Source organism: Kogia breviceps, chromosome 3 (assembly GCF_026419965.1).
Source record: "Kogia breviceps isolate mKogBre1 chromosome 3, mKogBre1 haplotype 1, whole genome shotgun sequence".
NCBI classification, from domain to species: Eukaryota; Metazoa; Chordata; class Mammalia; order Artiodactyla; family Physeteridae; genus Kogia; species Kogia breviceps.
In genome coordinates, this window is record NC_081312.1 from 168113608 (window position 1) to 168138061 (window position 24454).

At 37.8% G+C, this 24454-nt stretch overlaps 1 protein-coding gene across 1 annotated transcript in view; it reads right to left on the reverse strand.

The window, feature by feature from the left end:
- USP6NL (USP6 N-terminal like) overlaps window positions 1-17011 on the reverse strand; it is a 130361-nt gene extending 113350 nt beyond the window's left edge. The window contains exon 1 of the mRNA XM_059058973.2: window positions 16922-17011. Coding sequence (XP_058914956.1) covers window positions 16922-16925 — 4 coding nt within the window. The 5' untranslated portion in view covers window positions 16926-17011. The remainder of the gene's footprint in view (window positions 1-16921) is intronic.
- Between the last annotated feature and the right edge of the window lie 7443 nt (window positions 17012-24454).

A 24454-nucleotide genomic window follows, 5' to 3' on the forward strand; every position in this document is an offset into this window, starting at 1 on the left:
TGAATCCAGTAGTGATCATTCCATCGACTTCCTTTATTGTCTATCTGTATTTTATTAAACACACACACACACACACAATCCTTGTGTTGCTATTTGGTTGTTCTGAACTTTATAAAAAGGGCATCATATTTTATGTGATGTTTGGGGAATTATATTTTTTCTTAAACGTAATTATATTACATTCTAGACCAGTGGTTCTCAATCTTCAATACACACTGAAATTACGTGGGAAATATTTTAAAGTATGATGCCTGGGTCCATCCACAGAGATTTTGACTTTACTGTCCTAGGGTGCAGCCTGAACACCATAAATTTTAAAAGCTCCCCCAAACGATCCTAACATTCAGCCAAAGTTAAGAACCACTATTCTTGGGCTTCCCTGGTGGCACAGTGGTTGAGAGTCCTCCTGCCGACACAGGGGACACGGGTTGGGGACACGGGTTCGTGCCCCGGTCCGGGAGGATCCCACGTGCCGCTGAGCCTCCGCGTCCGGAGCCTTTGCTCCGCAACGGGAGAGGCCACAACAATGAGGGGCCCGCGTACTGCCAAAAAAAAAAAAGAACCACTATTCTAGAAGAATGACACAGGAAAAGCTAACTATATGTGGATACATAAACATGAAAAGTACAAAATGTTAATGAATGCCCTATTGCCATTTATTTATACATACATGAGGGGAAAGAGAGATGGGTGAATGAAGGAAACTATTAAAATGTTACCAAAGATTTTTCCTCTGAATGGTGGCATTATAAATATTTACTGTCTCCTTTTGCTACACTTTTCTACAGAGAACACATTATACTATCAGCACTATTTTTTTTAAAGGGAATTACATTTTGGTTTTTTAAAAATCTGTATCATGTCACAAAAAAAGATATATATAGAAAACAAATAAGTATACGAACAGAGGCTCAACATCCTATGTCATTAGGGAATTTCAAGCTAAGACAATCAGATACCACTGCACATCTCTCTGAATGGCTAAAATCCAATACACTGACAACACCAAATGCTGACAAGGATGTGCAGCAACAGGAACTCTCATCTATTGCTGACGGGAATGCGAAATGGTGCAGCCACTTTGGAACACAATTTGCTGGTTTCTTACAAAACTAAATATACTAATATAATATACTAATATGATCTACCAATTGTGCTCCCTGGTATTTACCCAAATGAGTCGAAAACGTATGTCCACACAAAAACCTTTATAATTGCCAAAACTTGGAAGCAACCAAGACGTTCTCCAGTAGGTGAATTCTGGATAAACAAACTGCTACATCCAGGCAATGGAATATTACTCAGCAATAAAAGGATATGAGCTATCAAACACAAAAATACATGGAGGAATCTTAAATGCATATTGCTAAGTGAAAGAAGTCAATCTGAAATAAGTTGCATAGTATATGATTCCAACCACATGACATTATGGAAAAGGCAAAACTATGGAGACAATAAAATGATCAGTAGTTGTCAGGAATTTGGGAAGAAGGAGAGAAGAATGAATATGTGGATTTTTAGGGCAGTGAAAACTACTCTGTATGGTATCGTAATGACAGATACATGTCCTTATACATTTGGCAAAACTCATAGAACATATGACTCAATGAGTGAACCCTAATGTAAACTATGGACTTCAGTTAACAATAATGCTTCAATATTGGCTCATCAATTGCAGTAAATGTACCACACTGGTGTAAGGTGTTAATAACAGGGATATGAGGGAACTCTTGGTACTTTCCGCTCAATTTTTCTGTAAACCTAAAACTGTTCTGAAAATAATAGTCTTTATAAAAAATTACAAAGGAAATATATATTTAATATATATTTAATCTATATCCCACTCTTCAGACTTTAATACAAAGATAAATCCAAAGAGTACAGAGTTTAACGAGAGGGCGTGCTTAAAACAAAAATCCTAATTGCCTACATACATGAGAGATCCATGTGGCCTGGAGGACAAGGAACATTATTATAGTTGCCCTTGCAATGGGCTGCCTGCAAACAGTTGTGAGCTACTTCTTTTTTTAACAGAAAAATTCTTACCTCAATCTTGTTTCCTACATTTGTATTTGTTATACATAGCCACCCCCCAAACCACTAACTTTTGGCTAAGCCCCAAAACCACTGATTTACTTTTCCTTCCCATCACTTCCAAATCCAGCATTTCCAGAGCAGACACAAGGGAGAAAACCCGTGAGAGAACAAGAAAGACATGACAAAGAGAGAAATGCAGCAGGCTGGAAATACAGCACTCTCTACTCCTATTTGGATATTTCAATTTGTGCCATTTTCCTTTCTCCAAAGGAGAATACAAGGCAAAAAATCAACTTCTTTCAGATGAAAAGGGCTCAAGAACAGGAACTGTATGACAAATGATATAAAGAAAAAACAGCTCAGCAGAGGAAAGAAATCTTTTCCCACCATTCCTCTCTCACCAAAAAAAAAAAAAAAAAAGAAGAAAAAAGAAAAGAAACAGGAAGAGAGAAAGAACAAGATTGAATTTGATCTCATTTGTATTCTTTCCCTCATTCATTTAATAAAACCATGAAAAAGTTCACTGAGGCATCTTTCTTGGCCCTAAGTGAAAAGAAGTACAAGAGAATCCATATATTCTAAAGCAGAATTATATTACTATCCATAAAAATAGTGTTATAGATATGTCAAACCAACTCCTTAGAATCTTAAAGAACTGCAAATTAATTTAACAAGGTTTCTGCTTGCTTCTTTTTTCAATTTATATCTTTAATAGTTTTTCTCTTTACAAAAAGAATGCATGTTCACTGTAGGAAAAAAAATATCCAAAAATAAGCCAAAAGAAAATAAAAATCTCTCTTAGGCCCATTATACAGAGATAAGCACTACCAACAACCTTTTAGACTTTTCATGTACTTTTTTGCTTGCTGATTTTACAAAAATGAGGTAACAGTATGCATACTCTTTTGGAATTAATATGTGTTTTCATACTTCTGAATATTTCATCATCTCTTTCATAAAATAAACACAGACCAGGGTATTTGCACTGTGCTCTGTCCACAAAATTTATTGATCAAATGAATAACAACCCAGCATCTTTTCACTCTTGGCAATGATTCAGAATTTTCAGAAAACTTCTTTGGTTTTCCTGGAAATATATTTCAGAATTAAACTACTGTCATTCTTTTTTCAGAACATGTAGATAAATGAGAAGAAAAAATATGAGAGGCCACACTTCTTGTGACAAAAATAATCTGTTAATATTCAAGATGTCAGTCGGCCTGCAGATAGAAAAACACTATTGAATATTAAGCTATAAACCACTTCCAACTGGTTTCCTCTTGGGTTAATAAACCAGTTAATATACTTCACTTCTTTGTCATTCTACTTTAATTGTAAGGCTGAAATATAATCAGTTTGTTCTAGAATTTTGAAAATCAATCTCTACAAACTCATCAATAGAAAATACAACATATATTGTTTATAAAAAATAAAAGTTTTACATTTTTTCTATACCTAAAAATCTATACTGTTTTCTGTCCAAATAGTGTTCCTAATAATTCACACTGGGTATTTAAAAATTAACATTATCAAAAGCTCATCAACTATCTTCACAGATTTTCATAGAAAAAAAGTAAAACAAAACAAAGAAGATATGAAGGTAAATGTCCTGAAATTGTAGGATGTGGAAAGAGCCACAGAATATGTATTTATGGATGTCGATATTATCCTTCTTTTATATAATCTCCAAGTATATTAGATACAGTAACTGTTTATGAACAAAGTATCTGTATTAATGTAATTAAGTTAGCAATTCTTTCAAAACCAGTTTTTAAAAATATTTTACCAGGGCTTCCCTGGTGGCGCAGTGGTTGAGAGTCCGCTTTCCGATGCAGGAGATGCGGGTTTGTGCCCCGGACCGGGAAGATCCCACATGCCACAGAGCGGCTGGGCCCGTGAGCCATGGCCGCTGAGCCTGCGCGTCTGGAGCCTGTGCTCCGCAATGGGAGAGGCCACAACAGTGAGAGGCCCGCGTATCGCAAAAAAATAATAATAATAAATAAATCAAAAAAAAATTTTACCAAAGGGCAATTCATTTTACTTATAAAAAGCAACCAAGAAACTGCTCAACTGTGTAGCTCAGTGGAAACTGTCATAAATATGTACAAAATATGCTTTACAAGCAAGGGAAATACAAACATGTTATCCCAATACATCTTCACAAATTCTTAATGTACTGGCTGTACACTGTAAGTGCATGTTAAAGGCAACACAATCCTGTTCATCCGTACAAAATATATTACGCATCTAGTATGTATGTACAATACCTAGCAGGTACCTAGTAGATACAATGCCAGTTGCTGGTTATTACAGGGGTGTGATCAACCTCCTTTCATTCTTCCAAGAGAAATCGGCATTAAACACATAATTACACAATTCATTACTGAATTACAACTGAGATGCCTGCTGCGAGGAAGCCCTGGATGACTGGAGCATGTGCCCTTAACTGGAAAAACGGTGTGAATTGAAGGCCATACGTAGTACATTATAACAACATAATTCCAATTTCTGAATTACCACATTTTCAATTTTTAAAGTAAGCTTTCCTTTGTGCAGAAATGACCTCTCTTTTAACCTTCCCAAGCTACATGCAAATGAATACACAGATATGGAAGGAAAAGAGACTTTCTAGTCATAATAAGGAAATTTAAATGACTTTATTTTCAAGATCAAGAATTCAAAGAAAACACAGTATCCAGGCAATCTGACCTACTCCAGATTCTAACAAAGCTATGAAATAACATAATTAGTTTTTAAAAATTCATTACCATTAAAAAACACATATTAATAAAAATCATTTAAGTATATGTTTATCTCTTAAAATAAATCATAACTCAATTTAGAATAAATCATAATTCATTATAACATCACATTTAAGATCATTATAGTCCTATGTGGGGCCATACACACACACACACACACACACACACACACACACAACATACAAACTATAAAGACATAGGGATTTCTATAGAGTTCATAAAAGTGCTTGTGTACATAAACACAGCAGTCTCTTCAACATTCAGAAAGATCTTTCCAGCGTTTCCTCAATATAAAATCTGTAATCACCATAACACATTAACCACAACAGGGAAGGAAGGCCTTTAAGAGAGTCCCTGACAGAACAATACATTGAGCAAAACTGATCCACGGTACCTATCATTCTCTGCTCTTCCTCCCTTTCTGAAACCTTTTTCCACCTCTGCCTTTTCTGTATACTGCGCATTCTCTCTCCTCTGACCATCACAAAATTACCCATGTTCCAATAAACATATAAAAACTATATTGTTTCATAATAAATTTTTGGAGAGACAAAAAAGCATCATCCAAGGTTAAAAATCTGTGATTTTTCAATAAGCATTTTGGAAGAAAAGACTATTTTAGAAGAATATGATGCAACAGAAAATGTAAATAGTGAGCACATGAAAAAAGATATCCTAACAATGCTATACCTCCTGAACACCCATTAGGATGGCTGCTATCCAAAAACAGAAAATAACAAGTGTTGACAAGGATGTAGAGAAATTGGAACTCTAGTACAATGCAAAATGGCGTGGCCACTGTGAAAAGCAGTATGGCAGTTCCTCAAAAAATTAAACATAGAATTGCCATATGATCCAGCAGTTCCATTTCTGAGTATATACTCAAAAGAACAGAAAGCAGGATCTCAAAGAGATATTTGTACACCTAGGTTCATAGCAGCATTATTCACAATAGCCAAAAGGAGGACACAAACCAAGTGTCCGTCAACAGATGAATGAATAAACAAAATGTAATCCATATAGTAGAGTATCATTCAGCCTTAAAAGGTAAGGAAATCCTGATATATGCAACAACATGTCTGAACTTTGAGGACATTATGCTAAATGAAATAAGCCAGTCACAAAAAGACAAATACTATATGCTCCCCTTTACATGAGGTACCCAGAGTAGTCATATTCACAGAGACAGAAGGTAGAATGGTGGTTGCCAAAGGATGTGGGGAGGGGAATATGAAGTTGTTTAATGAATACGGAGTTTCAGTTTTGCAAGGTAAAAAGAGTTCCGGAGATTGACTGCACAACAATGTGAATGAATATACTTAATGCTACTGAACTATATGTATGAACTGTATGTGGTTAAGATGGCAAATTTTACATTATGGATATTTACCACAAATTTTTTAGAAAGTTATCCTTTTAGTTATCTAAAAGTCAAATATGCAACTGAAAGCAACAGTATAATGTCATTTTGAGCCTACTGAGCTAGTCATGGTGAAACTGATATCCTTGTACACCAATTACCAGAGTCACTGTAAACTGATGTAGTCTTTTAAGAAAGACAGGAAGAACATTTCAATACTACAAATCTACAAAAACATTTCAATACTATAAATCTAGCCTAAAGAATTATAGTTGTTTTTTTTTAAGAAATAGGGCAAAGTCATCAATGATATTCATTTTGCAAACATTTTTTTAAAAATGAACCATCATAAATAACAAAAAAAAATAATAGGGAAGTAGTTAAATAAGTTACTATGCATCATTACCTTTAAGGAATATAATTATGAATTCTAAGTATAAAAAACAATTATGGAAATATGATAACTCTCTACACACAATTCAATGTTAGAAATCCAAATATAAAATTGCATATACACCAACAACCCAATTATATCAAAATATATACTATCTGGACAATACCAGAGGACCATATGCAAAAAGCAAACGAGTGGGGTTACCAATGACTTTCCCCCCCCATTCCCAAATGTATTTATTTTAATGTTACGGTTATACTTTAAAACAACAACAAAAGGGGATTAGAGAAAATGAAGAGAACAGATTAGTTCAGATGAGATTAGGTAAAATTAAGTATAAAATGGAGGCAACAGTAGGGTGTTCATCTAAACTAAAGTTACCAACTTAATCCCCTACAAACACCTACTTCTACCAATGCTAAATTTTCCTTAATTTCTTAATCTTTTTTTTTTCTCCTTTTTTTTTTTTTTTTTTTTTTTGCGGTATGCGGGCCTCTCACTGTTGTGGCCTCTCCCGTTGCGGACTCCAGACGCGCAGGCCTAGCGGCCATGGCTCACGGGCTTAGTTGCTCCGCAGCATGTGGGATCTTCCCGGACCAGGCACGAACCCGTGTCTCCTGCATCGGCAGGCGGATTCTCAACCACTGCGCCACCAGGGAAGCCCCTTAATTTCTTAATCTTAATCTCAACCTCTTAACTCCAGATCTTCACACATGTTCCTTCTGTTTAGAACCCTCTCCCCCTCCCTCTTCACTTAGCCAGACCTCATCTGGAATACGATTTCCTAAGGGTAGGCTTCCTGCCCTCCCAGAAGGAGGTTCCCTGGCTCCTGCAGACACCAGCTTCCCTTTCTGCATGAACAGCGCTGCGCTGTCTGTCTTCCCCACTAGTTCTGTGCTCCATGAGGCCCAGGGCCATGTTAGTCTTGTCCTTGTCTATATCCCCGAAGACCAACACAGCAGCAGTGCACGGGGAGGTGCTCACTAAGTATCTGTTAGTACTAAAAAGAAAACATTATTAATATTTATTCTAAATCATACATTCTCTTCCTTAAAATCTGTTTTAAAATCAGACTCAAACACCACAACTGTTAAAACATTTTAAGAAATTAATTTATAGCATCACCTGTCTCAATGTTGTCTAAAAACAAGTTTTGAATCTCTTATACTTTGCAATATTCCATCAATTTTCTAGCTTCCAATATACCTTTCAATTATTAAACTTTTAAGAATTATAACTATAGATGGTAAGTATCCTGACATTTCACATTAAATTTAATCTAACCCATAAATCTAACCCATAAAAACCCAATGAGAATCAGAGTCTTGATACGTTCATCTACTCTATTTTTAGCTAAAGAAAATTTATTAGGACAAAGACAAAGAAGCACCAGGTTATGGGAAGGGCTAATCTTTAGTGAAGCAAATTCAATTTATATATGAAGAGTTGCAGCTGCTTCATTGTTATTTTTAAAAAAACTAAATAGTGCTATACCTTACACCTTCTTAGTACTTATTCAAGAGCATCTTGAGATTTTCGTCAATGTAATTCAAAACAGGAATCATACAAAAAGGAATTTCTCTTGATAAAAGCCAAATGTCTCCTTTCAAGGTCATCTCAGATTCTAGAAAATATTTCATTGCCATTTTTCTCAAGCCTTTGCAATAAAAGCAAAACAGAAACTAGTAAAGCAGAATAATAAATCCTGTTCTTATATAAGAGATTTGAATCCTATTTCAATTAAAGAAGAAATGGGAAATTTTTCTGTGAAAGAACCAAATGGGAAGGAAATGGAGAGATCACCAAGCAGTCCTCCTGTCCCTTTCAGACAGGCTTCCTGAAGGAATGCCCCCAGACCAGCCAGTCACACATGCCAGGACGGGTCCCGGGAGACGAGCCTCAGACAGTGCTAACCTGAGGGACACTCTGTGAAAGAATTGGTCTATATTCTTCTAAAACACCACATCATATGAGATAAAGAACATCTGAGGAACCTTCCAGATTAGAGGAGACTAAAGAGACCTCACACTAAACGCAAGGCGTGAATGATACTCAGCTGGACCCAGCACTGGAAGGACAGAATTGTCATAAAGGACATTACTGGGGAAACTGTCAGCAGTGAAATAAGGATTGTAGACCAGATAAACATAATTTATCTTTTTGATAGTTTTACTGCAGTCGTGTAAGAGAGTATCCTTATTCTTCAGAACTACACACCAAAATACACGATATATGCAACCTATTCTCACATGGTTCCAAAATAAATAATGTGTATTTTTAAAATAAACATTCAGATATTTAAAAATAAAATAAAGAACTGATCCCATGGAAAAAAATAAAGTTGGACTGGGTGGGAAGGAAGGATAGAATTTCATGATATCAGAGGTAGAATTTCACCTGCTGAGAACAGATATGTACTAAACAGAAAAAAATAACTTAAAAAGGAAAATTCTGTAGACCTAGAAGTTATTACTGTCCATCAGAATGCAGCTCAGCGCTGAGCTAGGAAAGCATAGCTTTTAGGTTAGACTACAACCTGACAGCTAAAATTTTTTTACATCACATTTTAGGCAAAAAGAGAATAATGACTCCACTTTTAAAACACAAGTCAACATTTTTAAGTATACCTTTCTTAAGTGGAGAGTTACTTCTACTAAGTAATCATTTGAGATCCAAGTTCCTTTTAACAGTCAGTTTGGGTACCTACAAAGTTGGGGGGCTTCCCTGGTGGTGCAGTGGTTGAGAGTCCACCTGCCAATGCAGAGGTCACAGGTTCATGCCCCGGTCCGGGAAGATCCCACATGCCGCGGAAAGGCTAGCTCCGCAATGGGAGAGGCCACAACACTGAGAGGCCCGCGTACCGCAAAAAAAAAAAAAAAAAAAAAAAAAAAAAAAAGTTGGGGCGGGGTTTTTCTCCAGTTCTGGGCAAAGTTCCCCGTACATATAAGTACATATACCCACAGGTACACATAGGTACAAAGTTCCATGAAAGGTCTAAGGCTGATTTTTTTTTTTTAATCACAATGGCCCTATTGACTCCATGTGTGGTAATGTGGACCAAGACCATGTGCATTCTTCATGGCAACAGAGAAGGATCTTTCCTAACCCAAAAGAGAGTACAAAGAAGCTTTCTCTTCAGTTAGCAGTAAGGAAAGGCCCTTTCATATAGCTTCTAGGTTACTTCTATCAACAGAAACAACATTTTTTATAATAAAGCATGCCAATGAAATATTAATATATCTTGGCAATCATATTCTAACAGTCTGAATCAATCATTTGGCATATAACCTTGTATTACTGCAGTTAAAACAATAAATTCAAGCAAGTTGAAAAATCAAATTCAAATTTTGTTGTGCCATAATTGTCACAAAGAAACAAGTTTGTAATATTCTTCCAACACTGGTAATACCTAGTTCCTCCTTTCCTGGAACATACACTTACTTGATCTATATCTACATATCACAGAAGGAAAGAACAGAAAGTTACTACCTAAGGAAAATACAAAAGACCAACTATTGTAGGTTTACATAAAAACTTAATACATGTTTGCTTTTCAAATTTCTTTTAAGTTATAGTCAAGCAAACATATTTTGCCTTACTTTGCATTTATTAGAATGTAATAAGGTTGACCAGTGAGGAGATCACAGTACTTTACTATATAGTGTCGAAAACTTTTACCAGTGCATCCAATAAATTCCAGTTCTGTTCCATTCTTCTAGAATCTGAAACAGGCAACTGTACTTTTAAAAAGACATTGCAATTCCAAATGCCCCACAATTTAATATAAGATGTATATGAGTGTACGTTAGTGTCTGACCATAATCTTTTTACATCCCACTGTTTAAAGTTTAACACCTGAATGCTCCAAATGTGTAAGCAGATAGAAAACTGTTGCAATTCCAGGGGTACCTAGGTAATGCCAGCAGAAGTCAGCTTCTGAATTTAGGGGGGAAAATAGCACTCTACTACCATCTGCCTATACAATAACCACCATCTTCGAAGCTAAATAAGAGATAACTCATATAAGAAGTTTTCAGTTCCATTTGGCCTCCTAACTTCTGGACCACAATCATGACAGAAACCTATAGAACATTTCCTTTTTTAAAAAAAAAAATAACTAACCATGGCTCAGTGCTGGAAGTGGGAGTGGGAGACTGGGGTAAGGGAAACTGGGAAGACATTCTAGCTATATTCTTCATCCTTTCAGCCCAAGGCTTTAAAGAGAGGTTAGAAAGAATTATTACATAATCACTTGTCTATCTCCAAAAAGAAAAAAAAAATGTAACACCAAAATATCATTTTAGATCAGTTTTAAGGGAGAAAGATCAAGGCCAGGAAATTTTTAACATCAATTTCACATATCTGGGAAATGAGAAGACAACTATACAATGATATCTATCATAAACACTGACAGGCTCAAATTCTCTTAATAGAAAATGTCTGGGCTTCCCTGGTGGCGCAGTGGTTGCAAGTCCGCCTGCCGATGCAGGGGACACAGGTTCGTGCCCCTGTCTGGGAAGATCCCACGTGCCGCGGAGTGGCTGGGCCTGTGAGCCATGGCCGCTGAGCCTGCGCGTCCAGAGCCTGTGCTCTGCAGCAGGAGAGGCCACAGCAGTGAGAGGCCCGCGTACCGCAAAAAAAAAAAAAATAAACAAAAAACGAAAATGTCTACTTGACTAAATGCAAAAAGTGATAATATACAGCTGTCCAGACACTATTTTAAAAAAACAAACTGATGCTAATAATATGTAGATATATTAGTTGTAGACCATATAAAAAATATCACTAAGTTGTGTTTTCCATCATATGTCTTTTGATAAATAAGAAATACTAGAAGTCATACGTATAATATTTTCATATAGAATATATTAGAGAAGTTTTTGTTTTTAGAGAAGTTTTTGTTAAAGAGATATGAAATTTTTCAAACCAGTACATCAGTTCTAATAAAATGAATTCAAGAAAAAATTGTAAAACTCAAACTCTATTTTCTGAAATTAATGTCCTTTTCAAGGGGATTTCTCTCCAGATTTCATTAAATGCAGACACGTCAGTATTTAAAATGCAATTAAACTTAAATTTTCTTTTCTTTAACTTCTGCCCAACTTCTGAGGTACACAGCTATTCCATAAAACAGGATATACATCTAGATAGGCTATTGTTATAGAGAGAAGATGTAGCCAGTACTTAGGGAAAGTCTTATCTTACTTGTTGCATGATTTTTTCTATCTAATGAAAGACTCAGAAGAATCCTTATCCCACCACTCAGGGATTTAGTAATTCTCCTCAATTATTTGTAACATTATCTGCTCTAACAAATGTTAAAGTGTTCTTCACTTCAGCATCATCTCTTATCTACCGCTCCAACAAATGATGATATTTACTCCTACTCTTATTAGAAAGCCACAAATACACCACATCCCAAATTATTCGCTGCCATTACTTTTTCCTCAGATAAAAGAGAAATATTTCATATCCCAAAGTAACCTCAAAAAACTCACTCCACTATTTAGGCCAAAGGGCAGGATCAAACTCTCCCACACAATAGATTCACTCCTGGGTTGCCCAGTCAACATCCAAAAAGACTCTCTTAGGAAACATTTCAAATAATTACTTACAGAGCAAAACTTTTGCAAAGAAAGTAAAATAAATACAGAAGATTAAAAATTGTAATAGATTGGATAAGCTTTATTTTTTTTAACTTAAAACTTGGGAAAAGAAAAATAATTAGTACCCTAAATTATCATTTTTGGGTTTTGGTGCTTTTTGGGCTTTATTTTTTTTTTTTAACATATTCCATCAAAATAATCATCTAGAAATTGTTAAGCACTGCTCTTTTTCTATTTTAATAAAATTGTTTATTTATTTATTTTTGGCCGCATTGGGTCTTTGTTGCTGCACGCAGTCTTTCTCTAGTGGCGGTGAGCGGGGGCTACTCTTCCTTGTGGTGCGTGGGCTTCTCACTGCGGTGCCTTCTCTTGTTGCGGAGCACGGGCTCTAGGCATGTGGGCTTCAGTAGTTGTGGCGCATGGCCTTAGTTGGTCCGCGGCATGTGGGATCGTCCCAGACCAGGGCTCGAACCCGTGTCCCCTGCATTGGCAGGTGGATTATTAACCACTGCGCCACCAGGGAAGTCCCAAGCACTGCTCTTTACACAAACTACTCTTGCTTTTATAATCTCCATTAAAGATCTAAAAACTCCATTTTAAATGACAGCCAGACTTTAAATATAACAACTTTATTGCATCTTTGGCACCATCTGATAAAACGAAATCTTTAACAAATCTGATAAATGCTAAACATTGCTAAATATGCATTACAGAAAATTAAGACCAATTTAAGTACTGAAAAAGGCTTTTTGCAGATTGTAATAAAGTTAACAATTCACAATGAAATGCATAGCATAGCAGCATCATAGAACACATATTCCACAAGACAAATATTCGGCCTCAGAACTTAACAGAATACATAAAAATTGAGACTAAAAGCTGAAAAACATCTTAAAGCATTTAACAAATTCTCTAGGTCTTACAGTTGGAGCATCCCAATTCGTGTGTCAGGATGTGCAGAGAAACTGATCCCTCGGCCTGTCCTGAGGTGTTAGAGCTGGTAGCCTCCAAGCCCCAAACATCTCCATCAGTTTATCTCACATGCTGTACAACTACTACCATGTCCTACATGGTTCATGACGTGGGAAGGGTTAGGAAATCCTGCAGAGCTAAACACATCCAGACATACAAGCATCCAACCTTTCTTGTAATCTCTAGAGAAATACTGAAAAAAATTTTAGTTACCCATCAATCTCACCCAAATCTAGGTTTGGAAATTCTATCTTTAATGACATGTCTTCCTATTTTTTAACCTATACCATGCTTCTCCAGTAATTTTTACAAAAACAGGAACTCTGATATACTCAGTTCCCGCCCACCTTTATGAAAACTTACAACCCCACAGAAAATGCAACACGGCACAGACCATGACAACACTCCCTAATCTATGGTTTCAGTTCTCCACTCGAGAATGATTTCCATCACTAGAGAAAATCAAGTTGGCAAGAAAGAAACTCAAAGTCTATTTCAAAGGGAGCAAGGAAAGGGCTGAAAACTAAGAACAAAACTAGGCACAGCAAATACTGCCTGTAACCCATCTTTTTAATTTACATCTAACAAAAATGGCTCTTTGTCAGAGTAATTTTTCCAGAATAAAATCTTAAATTGTTCCCCTAACTGAAGTCCCTCAATAGTTCCTAAGCCCTGAAGTATGAAGTCCAAACCTCCAGAAATGTACACGATCTGGACCCTGATTTCATCTCCTCCCCAGCTCTATATTCCAGAATGTTCAACTACTCAGTAACATCCTTGTATGGTCAAACCTTCATGCCCTTCTCACAGCGCTCCCCTACTTGGAATGCTTTATCCTACACACACACTCTTTTCATGGGAGCAGCTCAAATTTCAACCTAAGAATAATAACACATGGAGTAGCTACAGTTACCACATAGTAAGGATGTCACTTAGGAACAGTCAAATCCATGCACTATGGACTGAGCATCTATTGAGTGCCAGGAACTTAGCACTAGGAATAAGTCTTTGCCCTCAAGGAGTTTACAGAATAGATGAAGATCAGCGTCAACAGGCCGCTGATTTGACTGGAGGACGACAGCTACTAGAGTGAGGCAGGCAGCATGCTCTGCAGGAGCAGCACCACGGGGCTCACCCAGCGAGTGACATGGTCATGGACGATGGGGAGGAACTCTAGGAACCAGGGAACTAAGCAGAAACGGATTTATTTTTAAATCTTAAATGTGAAGTAAGGATTTGGGACTTCTCTGTAATCCCAGTGGTTAAACACCCAATGGCATTGTTCATGCTCTGCAGCTCCCTTTCTTCACAACAAAGACAGAGAAATTACAGATAAAATATGAAGACAAATGACCAAAAGGACATACCTATGCCCCCAAACATGTTAAACATCTCCACAGATCAGAAATCTAACAGGAACACAAAGTGTGAGCAGCGCTGAAGCCAGGAGGTCTGCTGAGCTCTGGGCCCCAAAGCAGGAAAAGGCAGCAGGCAGCTGATCCTCGGGGATTAACTATGGGTTGATCGTATGGGGTAACAAGGGCTCCACGAGGGCTACGAGGGTCAGGAGCCAGGCTCTTTGCTCAAAACCAGGGACTGGGCTGGCACTCTTCCTTGGTAGGAAACTAGACTGAAAAAGACTTCTCCTAACTGCACTCAGGCTACAGCTTAGGAAGCGGCTGACCTAATGCCAGCTGCCTCAGTGACTGCATCTGTGATGTCCCCAATGCCACCATGGGACCGGCGCTCCGGTCCACTAACACAGACCTGATTCTGATCTGGGAACTCCAAAGCCAGGCAGAGACAACGGCAAATCTGCTAGACCAGCAGGGGAAATCACAAAGAGACAGGGAGACACACACGCGCGCGCACACACACACACACAGGAAAAAGAAAAAAGAAACTCCCATCAGAACTTGCCTGCAGAATTACAGAACATGATGAAAACACCAACAATATCAACAACCACAACATAAACTCACTGCAGACAAGACAAAAATCATCGAATGATCTGAAAAAGACTTTAAAATAAGCATGTAAGAGATCTTCGAAGAGAGAAAGAAATAACAAAAGAACCAAAAAAATGTTAAATACAAATGAGCAGAAATGAGAAATGAACTAGTGGATATTAAAAAAAAAAAAACAATTAAAAATCTTGCAAATGAAGTATAACCACTGTAATTTATAGATAAATTGTTGGTGGTTCTGATATGTATCTTGGTTGCCTAGTAAGCCATCCCTCCCTCTGCCTTCACACTCACAGGGCTCTGAGTTTTAGGGGGCAGTCGTGTTAGACACCAAGATTCAAAAATCATGGGGCTTCCCTGGTGGCACAGTGGTTGAGAGTCCATCTGCCTGCCGATACAGGGGGGTTCATGCCCCGGTCTGGGAGGATCCCACATGCTGCTGAGCGGCTGGGCCCATGGGCCATGGCCGCTGAGCCTGCGCATCCGGAGCCTGTGCTCCGCAATGGGAGAGGCCCCAACAGTGAGAGGCCTGCGTATAGCATAAAAAAAAAAAAAAAAAAAAAAAAAAAAAAAAATCAAAGACACCCTGTATTTGTCCTCAAAGAACTTGCCATCTATAACAGTGATGCTACCAGACCACTAAGGTTACAACGCAGAACAAAATTTAGTTAAATTTCCAAAAAAGGTAAGCATTTTTAAAATTAAAATGCTCTTAGTGTTCATGAAGTCATATTACCATCTTTACTAGAGCTGGCATTCTATGATAGGTAAACATTCTCACAAAACTTCATACGAATGGAGCTGAAATAACCAAAGCTGCTTCTTTCTGAAGCTGTATTTGAACTCATCTGGCAACTATCCTTGTTTATTCAAAGCACACCACCGAAAAAGTAACCCACTGAAAAGTCTCCAAAACCAAAGACCACTACTTGCAATAGTACTTTTAGTAGAAAGCACTCAAAGATTTCACAATAACAGCTTCATTTTCACTTATCAACTGCCTGATTATTCAAACTGATGAGAAAAGTTGACTCTATTCCTATTAAGGTAAATATAATCAATATAAATAACATGTGAAAAATTTTAAACTCTCTAATATTATATTCCAATAAGAAAATGCTCATTTCATCCCAAAGTTTCCATAATCAAAAAGCTGTACTCTAAAAGTACATCAAAACTGTCATAGGATCCCAGTCAGGATTAAATCTTAATTCCTTCCTCACTCTCTAAAAGTAAACAACACAAAATAGTAAAATCCAGTTCTCCTGTTCACAAACAGAAGTGGAAAGGAATGACAGAAAATATTACATATACCATCCCCTCACAACTGAGAAGATAAAATCTATATCAAAAGATAGGTCTATAGGATAGACTTGGTTCCTTCATCTGTCAAAGACATTGATAAAGAGATTTCTTCCTTTTTTTTGCTTAAATATAATATTAACCTATGTTATCCAATGATTAAATTTCACACAATAAAACCTCTGCTAATTATGGTTAACTGCAATTTTTTCACTCTTCATATTTCCAAAAAGTCATTTTCCAATGGCTAGTCAATAGAAAAGTTTAGATAGTAGAACTAAACCAGCCAAGAAGCTAATGACACAGATATCCTCACCACACCTAACTTCTTAGAATAAATCAAACATCAATCTCCTCGTTTAAATAGAGGCAAGTGCACAGTATTGGGCTGAACCAGATCATCCAATCTCTGATGAAGTGACATAATTCCAATCTGCTCAGTAACCAATTTTTTATTTAAGTACAACATCGCAGATGCTCCTGAGAGGACTGAAATGATACACAGGAGGAAGGACACTTACCCATGACTGGAGATGTCTTTGTACGTGGTGCCAATCAGGCACTACACCCAAATCTGCTGTCCAACGTTTCTCAGAGGAATACATGTCCTGGTCAGAAAACAAAGAGAAAGAGATCATATTTTCTAAAGGTTAGTGTTTAAAGTTTTCTAAAAGGAAATAAAAATAATTTACTTATAAAAATTTTCTATTTCCAAAAGAACCCCATGATGTCATCTAAACATAAAAAATTACCAATCTTTGGAATATCGTGATTCTGCTCCTATTTTCCTTTTTCAGTAAGCCATCACCTCAAAAGCAAATAGTACGTCTAAAGGAGTTAACCACACAGAAACTTACCAACAGGTGCCCTTTGTCTTCAGTCCCTGCCCATCCCACCCCCACATAAATAAGTCATAGGAAGAAAGCACTCCATTTGGGGTAAGTTAAGCACATCACACCTGCTAAATGTATTCTGACTGCACATAGGTGATTTATATACACCATCAAATAAAGATTACCAAAGTTACTGCTATGGACTTTCCCTTATAATGGGCATTTTCCTCACTATAAAAGTAATATGGTTTCATTGTTTTAAAAAGCTGGAAACGGCAGCAAAGTAGAAAGAAAAAAAGTTCTCTCACAGTACAATGCCACTACATCTACCCAATCATGTGGGGCATACCTCCTTTCCAGGAACTTTCTGTACATATTTTAAAAATACACTTAATAGGGCTTCCCTGGTGGCGCAGTGGTTGAGAATCCGCCTGCCGATGCAGGGGTCACGGGTTCGTGCCCTGGTCCGGGAAGATCCCACATGCCGCGGAGCAACTAAGCCCGTGAGCCATGGCCGCTGGGCCTGCGCGTCCGGAGCCTGTGCTCCGCAACGGGAGAGGCCACAGCAGTGAGAGGCCCGCATACAGCAAAAAAAAAAAAAAAAAAAAAAAAAAAAAAAAAAAAATACACTTAATAAATACTACATACAAAATTTTGTATTTGGTTCTTTTGAGTATAACATAAAGCATCATCCTGCATTATTATAAATACAAACTTAACCCTTTGAGAAGATTTCCATTATAAATCTTCCTCTCTTGATAATATATTAAAGAAAATGAGGCATGAAGTAATACTACATTTAAACATAACCACGGATGCACAAATGCCTCCCCAAACCTAATATATGAAATTCCACAAATAAGGTAACATCAGATTCGATATAAAATTTACACTTGTGCTAAGTCATGTGTAGCTGCCTTCATAAACTGATAAGCTACTTCTGGCAATCACCAGAAGCGGTGATTACTTTCTAGATCAATTAAGAAAATAGCATAATACTAAGGACCTCTGCTTCTGAAACAGATTTCAGTTCAGGAACTATTTTTTGAAGAAATAATGCTTGCCCGATCTATAAAACATCTCTGCTCATACTGTGTAATATACAAAAGAAGAATAAATTCACCGAATGGAAATTCTGGACGCCCAGCAGGGTCCACACGCTGTAATTAGCAGTGGCCTATCTCCGCTTGGCTACTGCGTAATCACCTGGCCCCCACCCCACACACCCTCCTCTTCGTCTTGCAGTGGATACTATTAAATGATTTCCATTTCCAGATAACCCAATTATCCCAAAGAAAATGAGAAGCTGTACGGAAAATTCTAAAACAACACATAATCCACGGACGAAAGGTTCTCACCATGAATACACTTTCTTCCTGGCGCTTCGCCGAATCTATTAGACTTGTTTCCCGGCCGGGAGACTAGGAGGTGGCACATGCTGCCCCGAGGGGTGCACTGACAGGTGGCCGAGGACGGGGCCCCGTGTCACAGAGACACAGAGGAGACTACCCGCTCACAGGGGCCCCGGGAGCTCACGCACAGCTCGCTCACACCTGTGGGGTACTCTCTCTGTCCAGGGACTTCTCTCTGTTCATGCTTATATCAAGTTTTTTATCTTAATTTAAAATTCCTACATGGCAACATCAAAGCACTTTGTACTAAACCGTGCACCCCTCCTACCCACAGTTATAAACTGCCAAATAAAAACTTATTTAAGGATTGAAGTTCCTCAGATATTAGGAGTTTTCTCAGCTCTAAAAATAGTAACCTCAAAAAAAACAGGATAATAAAACTTATAAACACTGGATTTATAACCTTACTATCTGAGGTGATAAAAGTACTTGACAAATATGCAACAATGCATGAGTTGGAATTAATGTCATGGAGTAGTTCTTAGAAAACATATTTTTAAATTACTTATAACTGAAGTCCTATGTTCAAGATTCTTTATGCTAATCACAGCTTTGAAATGCAGACCCTCCATCCCCAAGTAGGTGGTTACCAATTCTTTTCAGCAATGAGGCAGTTCAGAAGCACAAACGATAAAACTTTCAGATTCCCTTCCTCCTCCTCAAAATGCTATCACCTGGACATACGAAGAAGAAAAATCTTACTTGCTGCTTTTCACACAATCTAAGAGGGAACGAGTACTGTCTTAAATCCAGAGTTTCACATAAAAGCCATTATTGGGATATTTCTGCAAAATCTGGCCTTTCAACTCACTTTCCAGGAACTTGAGCCATTGCTGTTTATTTTCAGCAAAGAATTTATCCTCATGCTAACCTACTATGGGTTCTTTCAAGTGGCTCCTCCAACTTTTGTGATAACACTTGATATGCACAAGTGGTAAGGCTACAGCAGGCCTCCTTAGGCCTGCTGACACCCATCCTGACAGGGAACTCAAGGTCCAGTTAAAGGAAAGAAATGCCACCATATCCTTTTCTTTACTGCAGGCACTAAACATGACCTAAAAATAATTCCTGTCTTTTTTTTTTTTTTTTTTTTTTTTTTTTGCGGTACGCGGGCCTCTCACTGTTGTGGCCTCTCCCGTTGCGGAGCACAGGCTCCGGACGCGCAGGCTCAGCAACCATGGCTCACGGGCCCAGCCGCTCCGCGGCATGTGGGATCTTCCTGGACCGGGGCACGAACCCGTGTCCCCTGCATCAGCAGGTGGATTCTCAACCACTGCGCCACCAGGGAAGCCCGCTGTCACTTTTTTTAAAAAAAATATTTAGGGCTTCCCTGGTGGCGCAGTGGTTGAGTCTGCCTGCTGATGCAGAGGACATGGGTTCGTGCCCCGGTCCGGGAAGATCCCACATGCCGCGGAGCGGTTGGGCCCGTGAGCCATGGCCGCTGAGCCTGCGCGTCCAGAGCCTGTGCTCCGCAACGGGAGAGGCCACAACAGTGAGAGGCCCGAGTACCGCAAAAAAAAATATATATATATATATATATTTAGTTTATTTATTTGGTTGCGCTGGGTCTTGGTTGCAGCAGGCGTGCTCCTTAGTTGAGACTCACAGGCTCCTTAGTTGCAGCTTGCCGGCTCCTTAGTTGCAGCACGTGGCCTCCTTAGTTGTGGCATGCAAACTCTTAGTTGTGGCACGCATGTAGGATCTAGTTCCCCGACCAGGAATCAAACCCGGGCCCCCGGCATTGGGAGTGCAGAGTCTTATCCACTGTGCCACCAGAGAAATCCCTCTTGTCACTTTTAGTCAGTTAAAACCTATGGAAGGGGCTTCCCTGGTGGCGCAGTGGTTGAGAGTCCTACTGCCGATGCAGGGGACATGGGTTCGTGCCCCGGTCCGGGAGGATCCCACATGCCGCGGAGCGGCTGGGCCCATGAGCTATGGCCGCTGAGCCTGCGCGTCTGGAGCCTGTGCTCCGCAGCGGGAGAGGCCACGGCAGTGAGAGGCCCACTTACCAGAAAAAACAAAACAAAACAAAAAAACCCTATGGAAGTATTTTAAAGGATTTCTGGTTTTATAACACCAGATCATCTACTCTAAAACTAGCTCAACAGTCCCACTTTTAATTATTTTAAAACTTAAATTTAATAGAATTAAAAACCACAACATACAGCAGTAGCACGTTCTATTTTTTTTTTTTTTAACATCTTTACTGGAGTATAATTGCCTTACAATGGTGTGTTAGTTTCTGGTTTACAACAAAGTGAATCAGTTGTACATATACATATGTTCCCATATCTCTTCCCTCTTGCATCTCCCTCCCTCCCACCCTTCCTATCCCACCCCTCTAGGTGGTCACAAACCACCTAGCTGATTTCCCTGACAGTAGCACATTGTATTGTTTCTAATAATATCCTGTCTGGAGATCAAATTAACCGTAATTTATTTCATTGTACAATAACTTCTACAAAGAAAATACACAAAGATTCCCAATCTCTACTAAAAGCTAATGTAATCTCCATTTTTAATCTCATCACAAATTATAATTTTAAAAAATCAAATTTAATCTTGAAGATATTATGCTAAATGAAATAAGCAAGTCATAATAGGACAAGTACTCTATGATTTCACATATATGAGGGACCTAGAGAAGTCAAATTCACACAGACAGAAAGTAGAATGGTGGTTGCCAGGGGCTGGAGGAACGGAAAATAGGGAGTTAGTGTTTAATGGGTGAAGAGTTTCATTTCGGGAAGATGAAAAAAGTTCTGGAGATGAATGGTGATGGCTGTACATTAATGTGAATGTAATGTACCTGAACTGTACACTTTAAAATAGTTAAAATGGTAAATCTTATGTGTATTTTACTACAATAAGAAATACGAATGTAAAAAAAGAATCAGTTACCTATGGTTTCGAAAGAGTAAGCAAATCCTAAAGTAACAGAAATTACAAAGAGTTTAAACTTTTTAATTCATAAATATTAAAAACCAAGTGCATGTTTCTAAGATATTTGGCTATAAGAGAAAAAGAAGTGTCTACGTGAGAAATAGCTAGGACTCATTATTTAGATTTTTTTTAAAATCCCTACAGCGAAATTACTAACACACGCTCCTGCTAAATCCAGGATTTAGCTATTCCCCCAATACCACCATTCACTATGATCTCTTAAACTCATTTGCTTTGTTTCCATCCATTTTCAAAATATTTTTCCTTCTAAATACGTGTATACTTTCTTTTTCATTCATGCGCTCTTGTATAGATAAAATACTTACTGACACCAAGAAGCTGAAGATGATGTGTAAGACTTTAAAAATTTTACCCACAGTTCTATTTTTACCTTTTAGCATCTTTAAAAATTTTGTAGAATAAGGACAAAGTAACTATTTAATTAATTCTTTCTCATAATTTTTAATTTCATGGTCAGTTTCTACTTAAAGAATTCCCACCACTCTGCTATGAACTTTCCAGTGTTTATCATTCAAGATAAGTACAATGTTTATCATTCAAGATAAGCACTTATTATTCACTAACTAATAAAATAAAGCTGTAAGAGACTTTTCTTTCTGCAATTCTTGTGTCCAAATGGCTTGAGAACCCTTTTGCTACATGACACCTAAAAACGCTTGAAAAAAATAGAAGAATTATACTTTTGAATGCATAGCAAATCTCACAAGCAACTAAGAGATGTCCTCAGAGACCAAAAAAGTAAACAGGAGCACAAATAGAGAGTGGTAGGTGGGCAGTGATGCCAGCAACTGCTCTAGAGGCACTGACAATCCCCCATAACCAAACTATACTGTCCAATACTGAGCCATTAGCCACATGTAGCTTTTTAATTTTAAATTAATTTAAAGCATCTAAAATTCAAAATTCAGTTCCTTTGTCATACTAGCCACATTTCAAAGGTGACTACTGGCTATCATATTAGCACAGATATATAATATTTCCATTATCATGGAAAATTCTATTGGATAATGCTGAAGAGCTTTCAGTGTTAACAGTCATGCATGGGACAAAGCAAAAGCTTCACACTACACAATATGGGAAGTCAGACTAAAGATAAGCACTTAAAGCCTGGTCCCTGAAGAACTAAATCTTCAATAAAAACGAATAAACTATGAAAAAGCAATCTACCGCAAATGGAGACTAGAGGAAAATTCTCCCCTGCATCTAGGCTTATTGGTGTTTTGGGAGGAGAAGGGGAATATTCCCTGGAAGTTTGTAACCAAAACCAACCACCTTCACATGGGTATCAAGTTCAAATCCATACTACTTGTACACTGTGAAAATCTCAAGCCTAGAAATTAAGTGGCCCTGGGTTGACAGTGTCCTCAATTGCAATTCTTCTCTGGGAGAAAGCACTCTTAACCCAGGTCTTGTAAGAATTTCCACAGATAAAGTTACCATAAAAACAAGTTCAAATTGTAAAACTAAGGATAATAAGCAAGATACAACAGAAATAAGTATATAATTCACGATTTTTTTTAAAAAGAGGGTACACTGGCGGCTTCCCTAGTGGCGCAGTGGTTGAGAGTCCGCCTGCTGATGCAGGGGACACGGGTTCATGCCCTGGTCCGGGAAGATCCCACATGCCGCGAAGCAGCTAGGCCCCTGAGGCATGGCTGCTGAGCCTGTGCATCCAGAGCCTGTGCTCCACAACGGGAGAGGCCACAACAGTGAGAGGTCCACGTACCGCAAAAAAAAAAAAAAAAGTGTACATTAATGTTTCAAAATACTAATTGAAATGGAAAATATGAGCAAAAAAGAGGGCAACAGATTTTTTAAAGAATCAAGTGAAAAATAGTATAACTAAAATTAAATCTCAATGGACAAGTTCAGCAAACTAGATACTGCTAAAGAGAGAATTAACAAACCAGATGATGGACCTTAAATGATCCAGAATGCAACAAGACAGATTAAAAAAAATAAAGGAATATTAAGAGATATGAAAAATAGAATAAAACATCTAATATGTATATCTAATTGGAATTTTAGAAAGAGAAAAAGAAGAATGAGGGAGAGGCAATATGCAAAAAGAGAATAGCTGAGAATTTTCCTGAACTGATGAAAAACAGTATTGCATAGATTCAAGTTCAGCAAATAACAAGAGATATAAATTTTTTCTAAAAAACAAGAAATTGACACCTAGAGACATCACGGTGAAACTGCAAATCATCAATGACAAGGAGTTCTTAAAGCCAACCAGAAACAAAAGTGAAACTGCTTACAAAGGAACAATCAGACTTGACAACTGATTGATCAACTGCAACCATGGCAGCCAGAAGACAATAGAATAATATCTTCAAAGTTCTAAGAGAAAATAATAACTGTTAAGCTAAAATTATGTACCCAACTCAGCTAAACTATCTTTTCAAGAAAATGGGCAAAATAAAGAAAATTTCAGACCCAAACTGAGGGAGTACACTGTAATCATTAAGGATGCTTCCAAAACTGTAGTTCACAAAGATGGAAAATGATGCCAAAAAGAAGGTCTGAAATACAGGAAAGAATGGTGAGAAAAGAGGATTGTAAAAATGAGTAAATGGAAACAAATGTTAGAGGTATAATTTCTAAATTAGGAGGTATAAAAACAAACAAACCTAAAATACTGAGCAAAAGCAGTATGTAATCTAGAAGGGAGATACAGGAATGGAAATTGTCCAAGTTTCTTATGCTGTTTTTCAGGAGGAAGATGTGGCAGACACTATCTTTTGTTCATATGTCTTCCATCACTTGCTGTCCTTACCGTGGCTTCCCTGGGAGTGGAGGATACTCCCAACCTCATGGATTTGAGGGTCCAGCCACATGACGT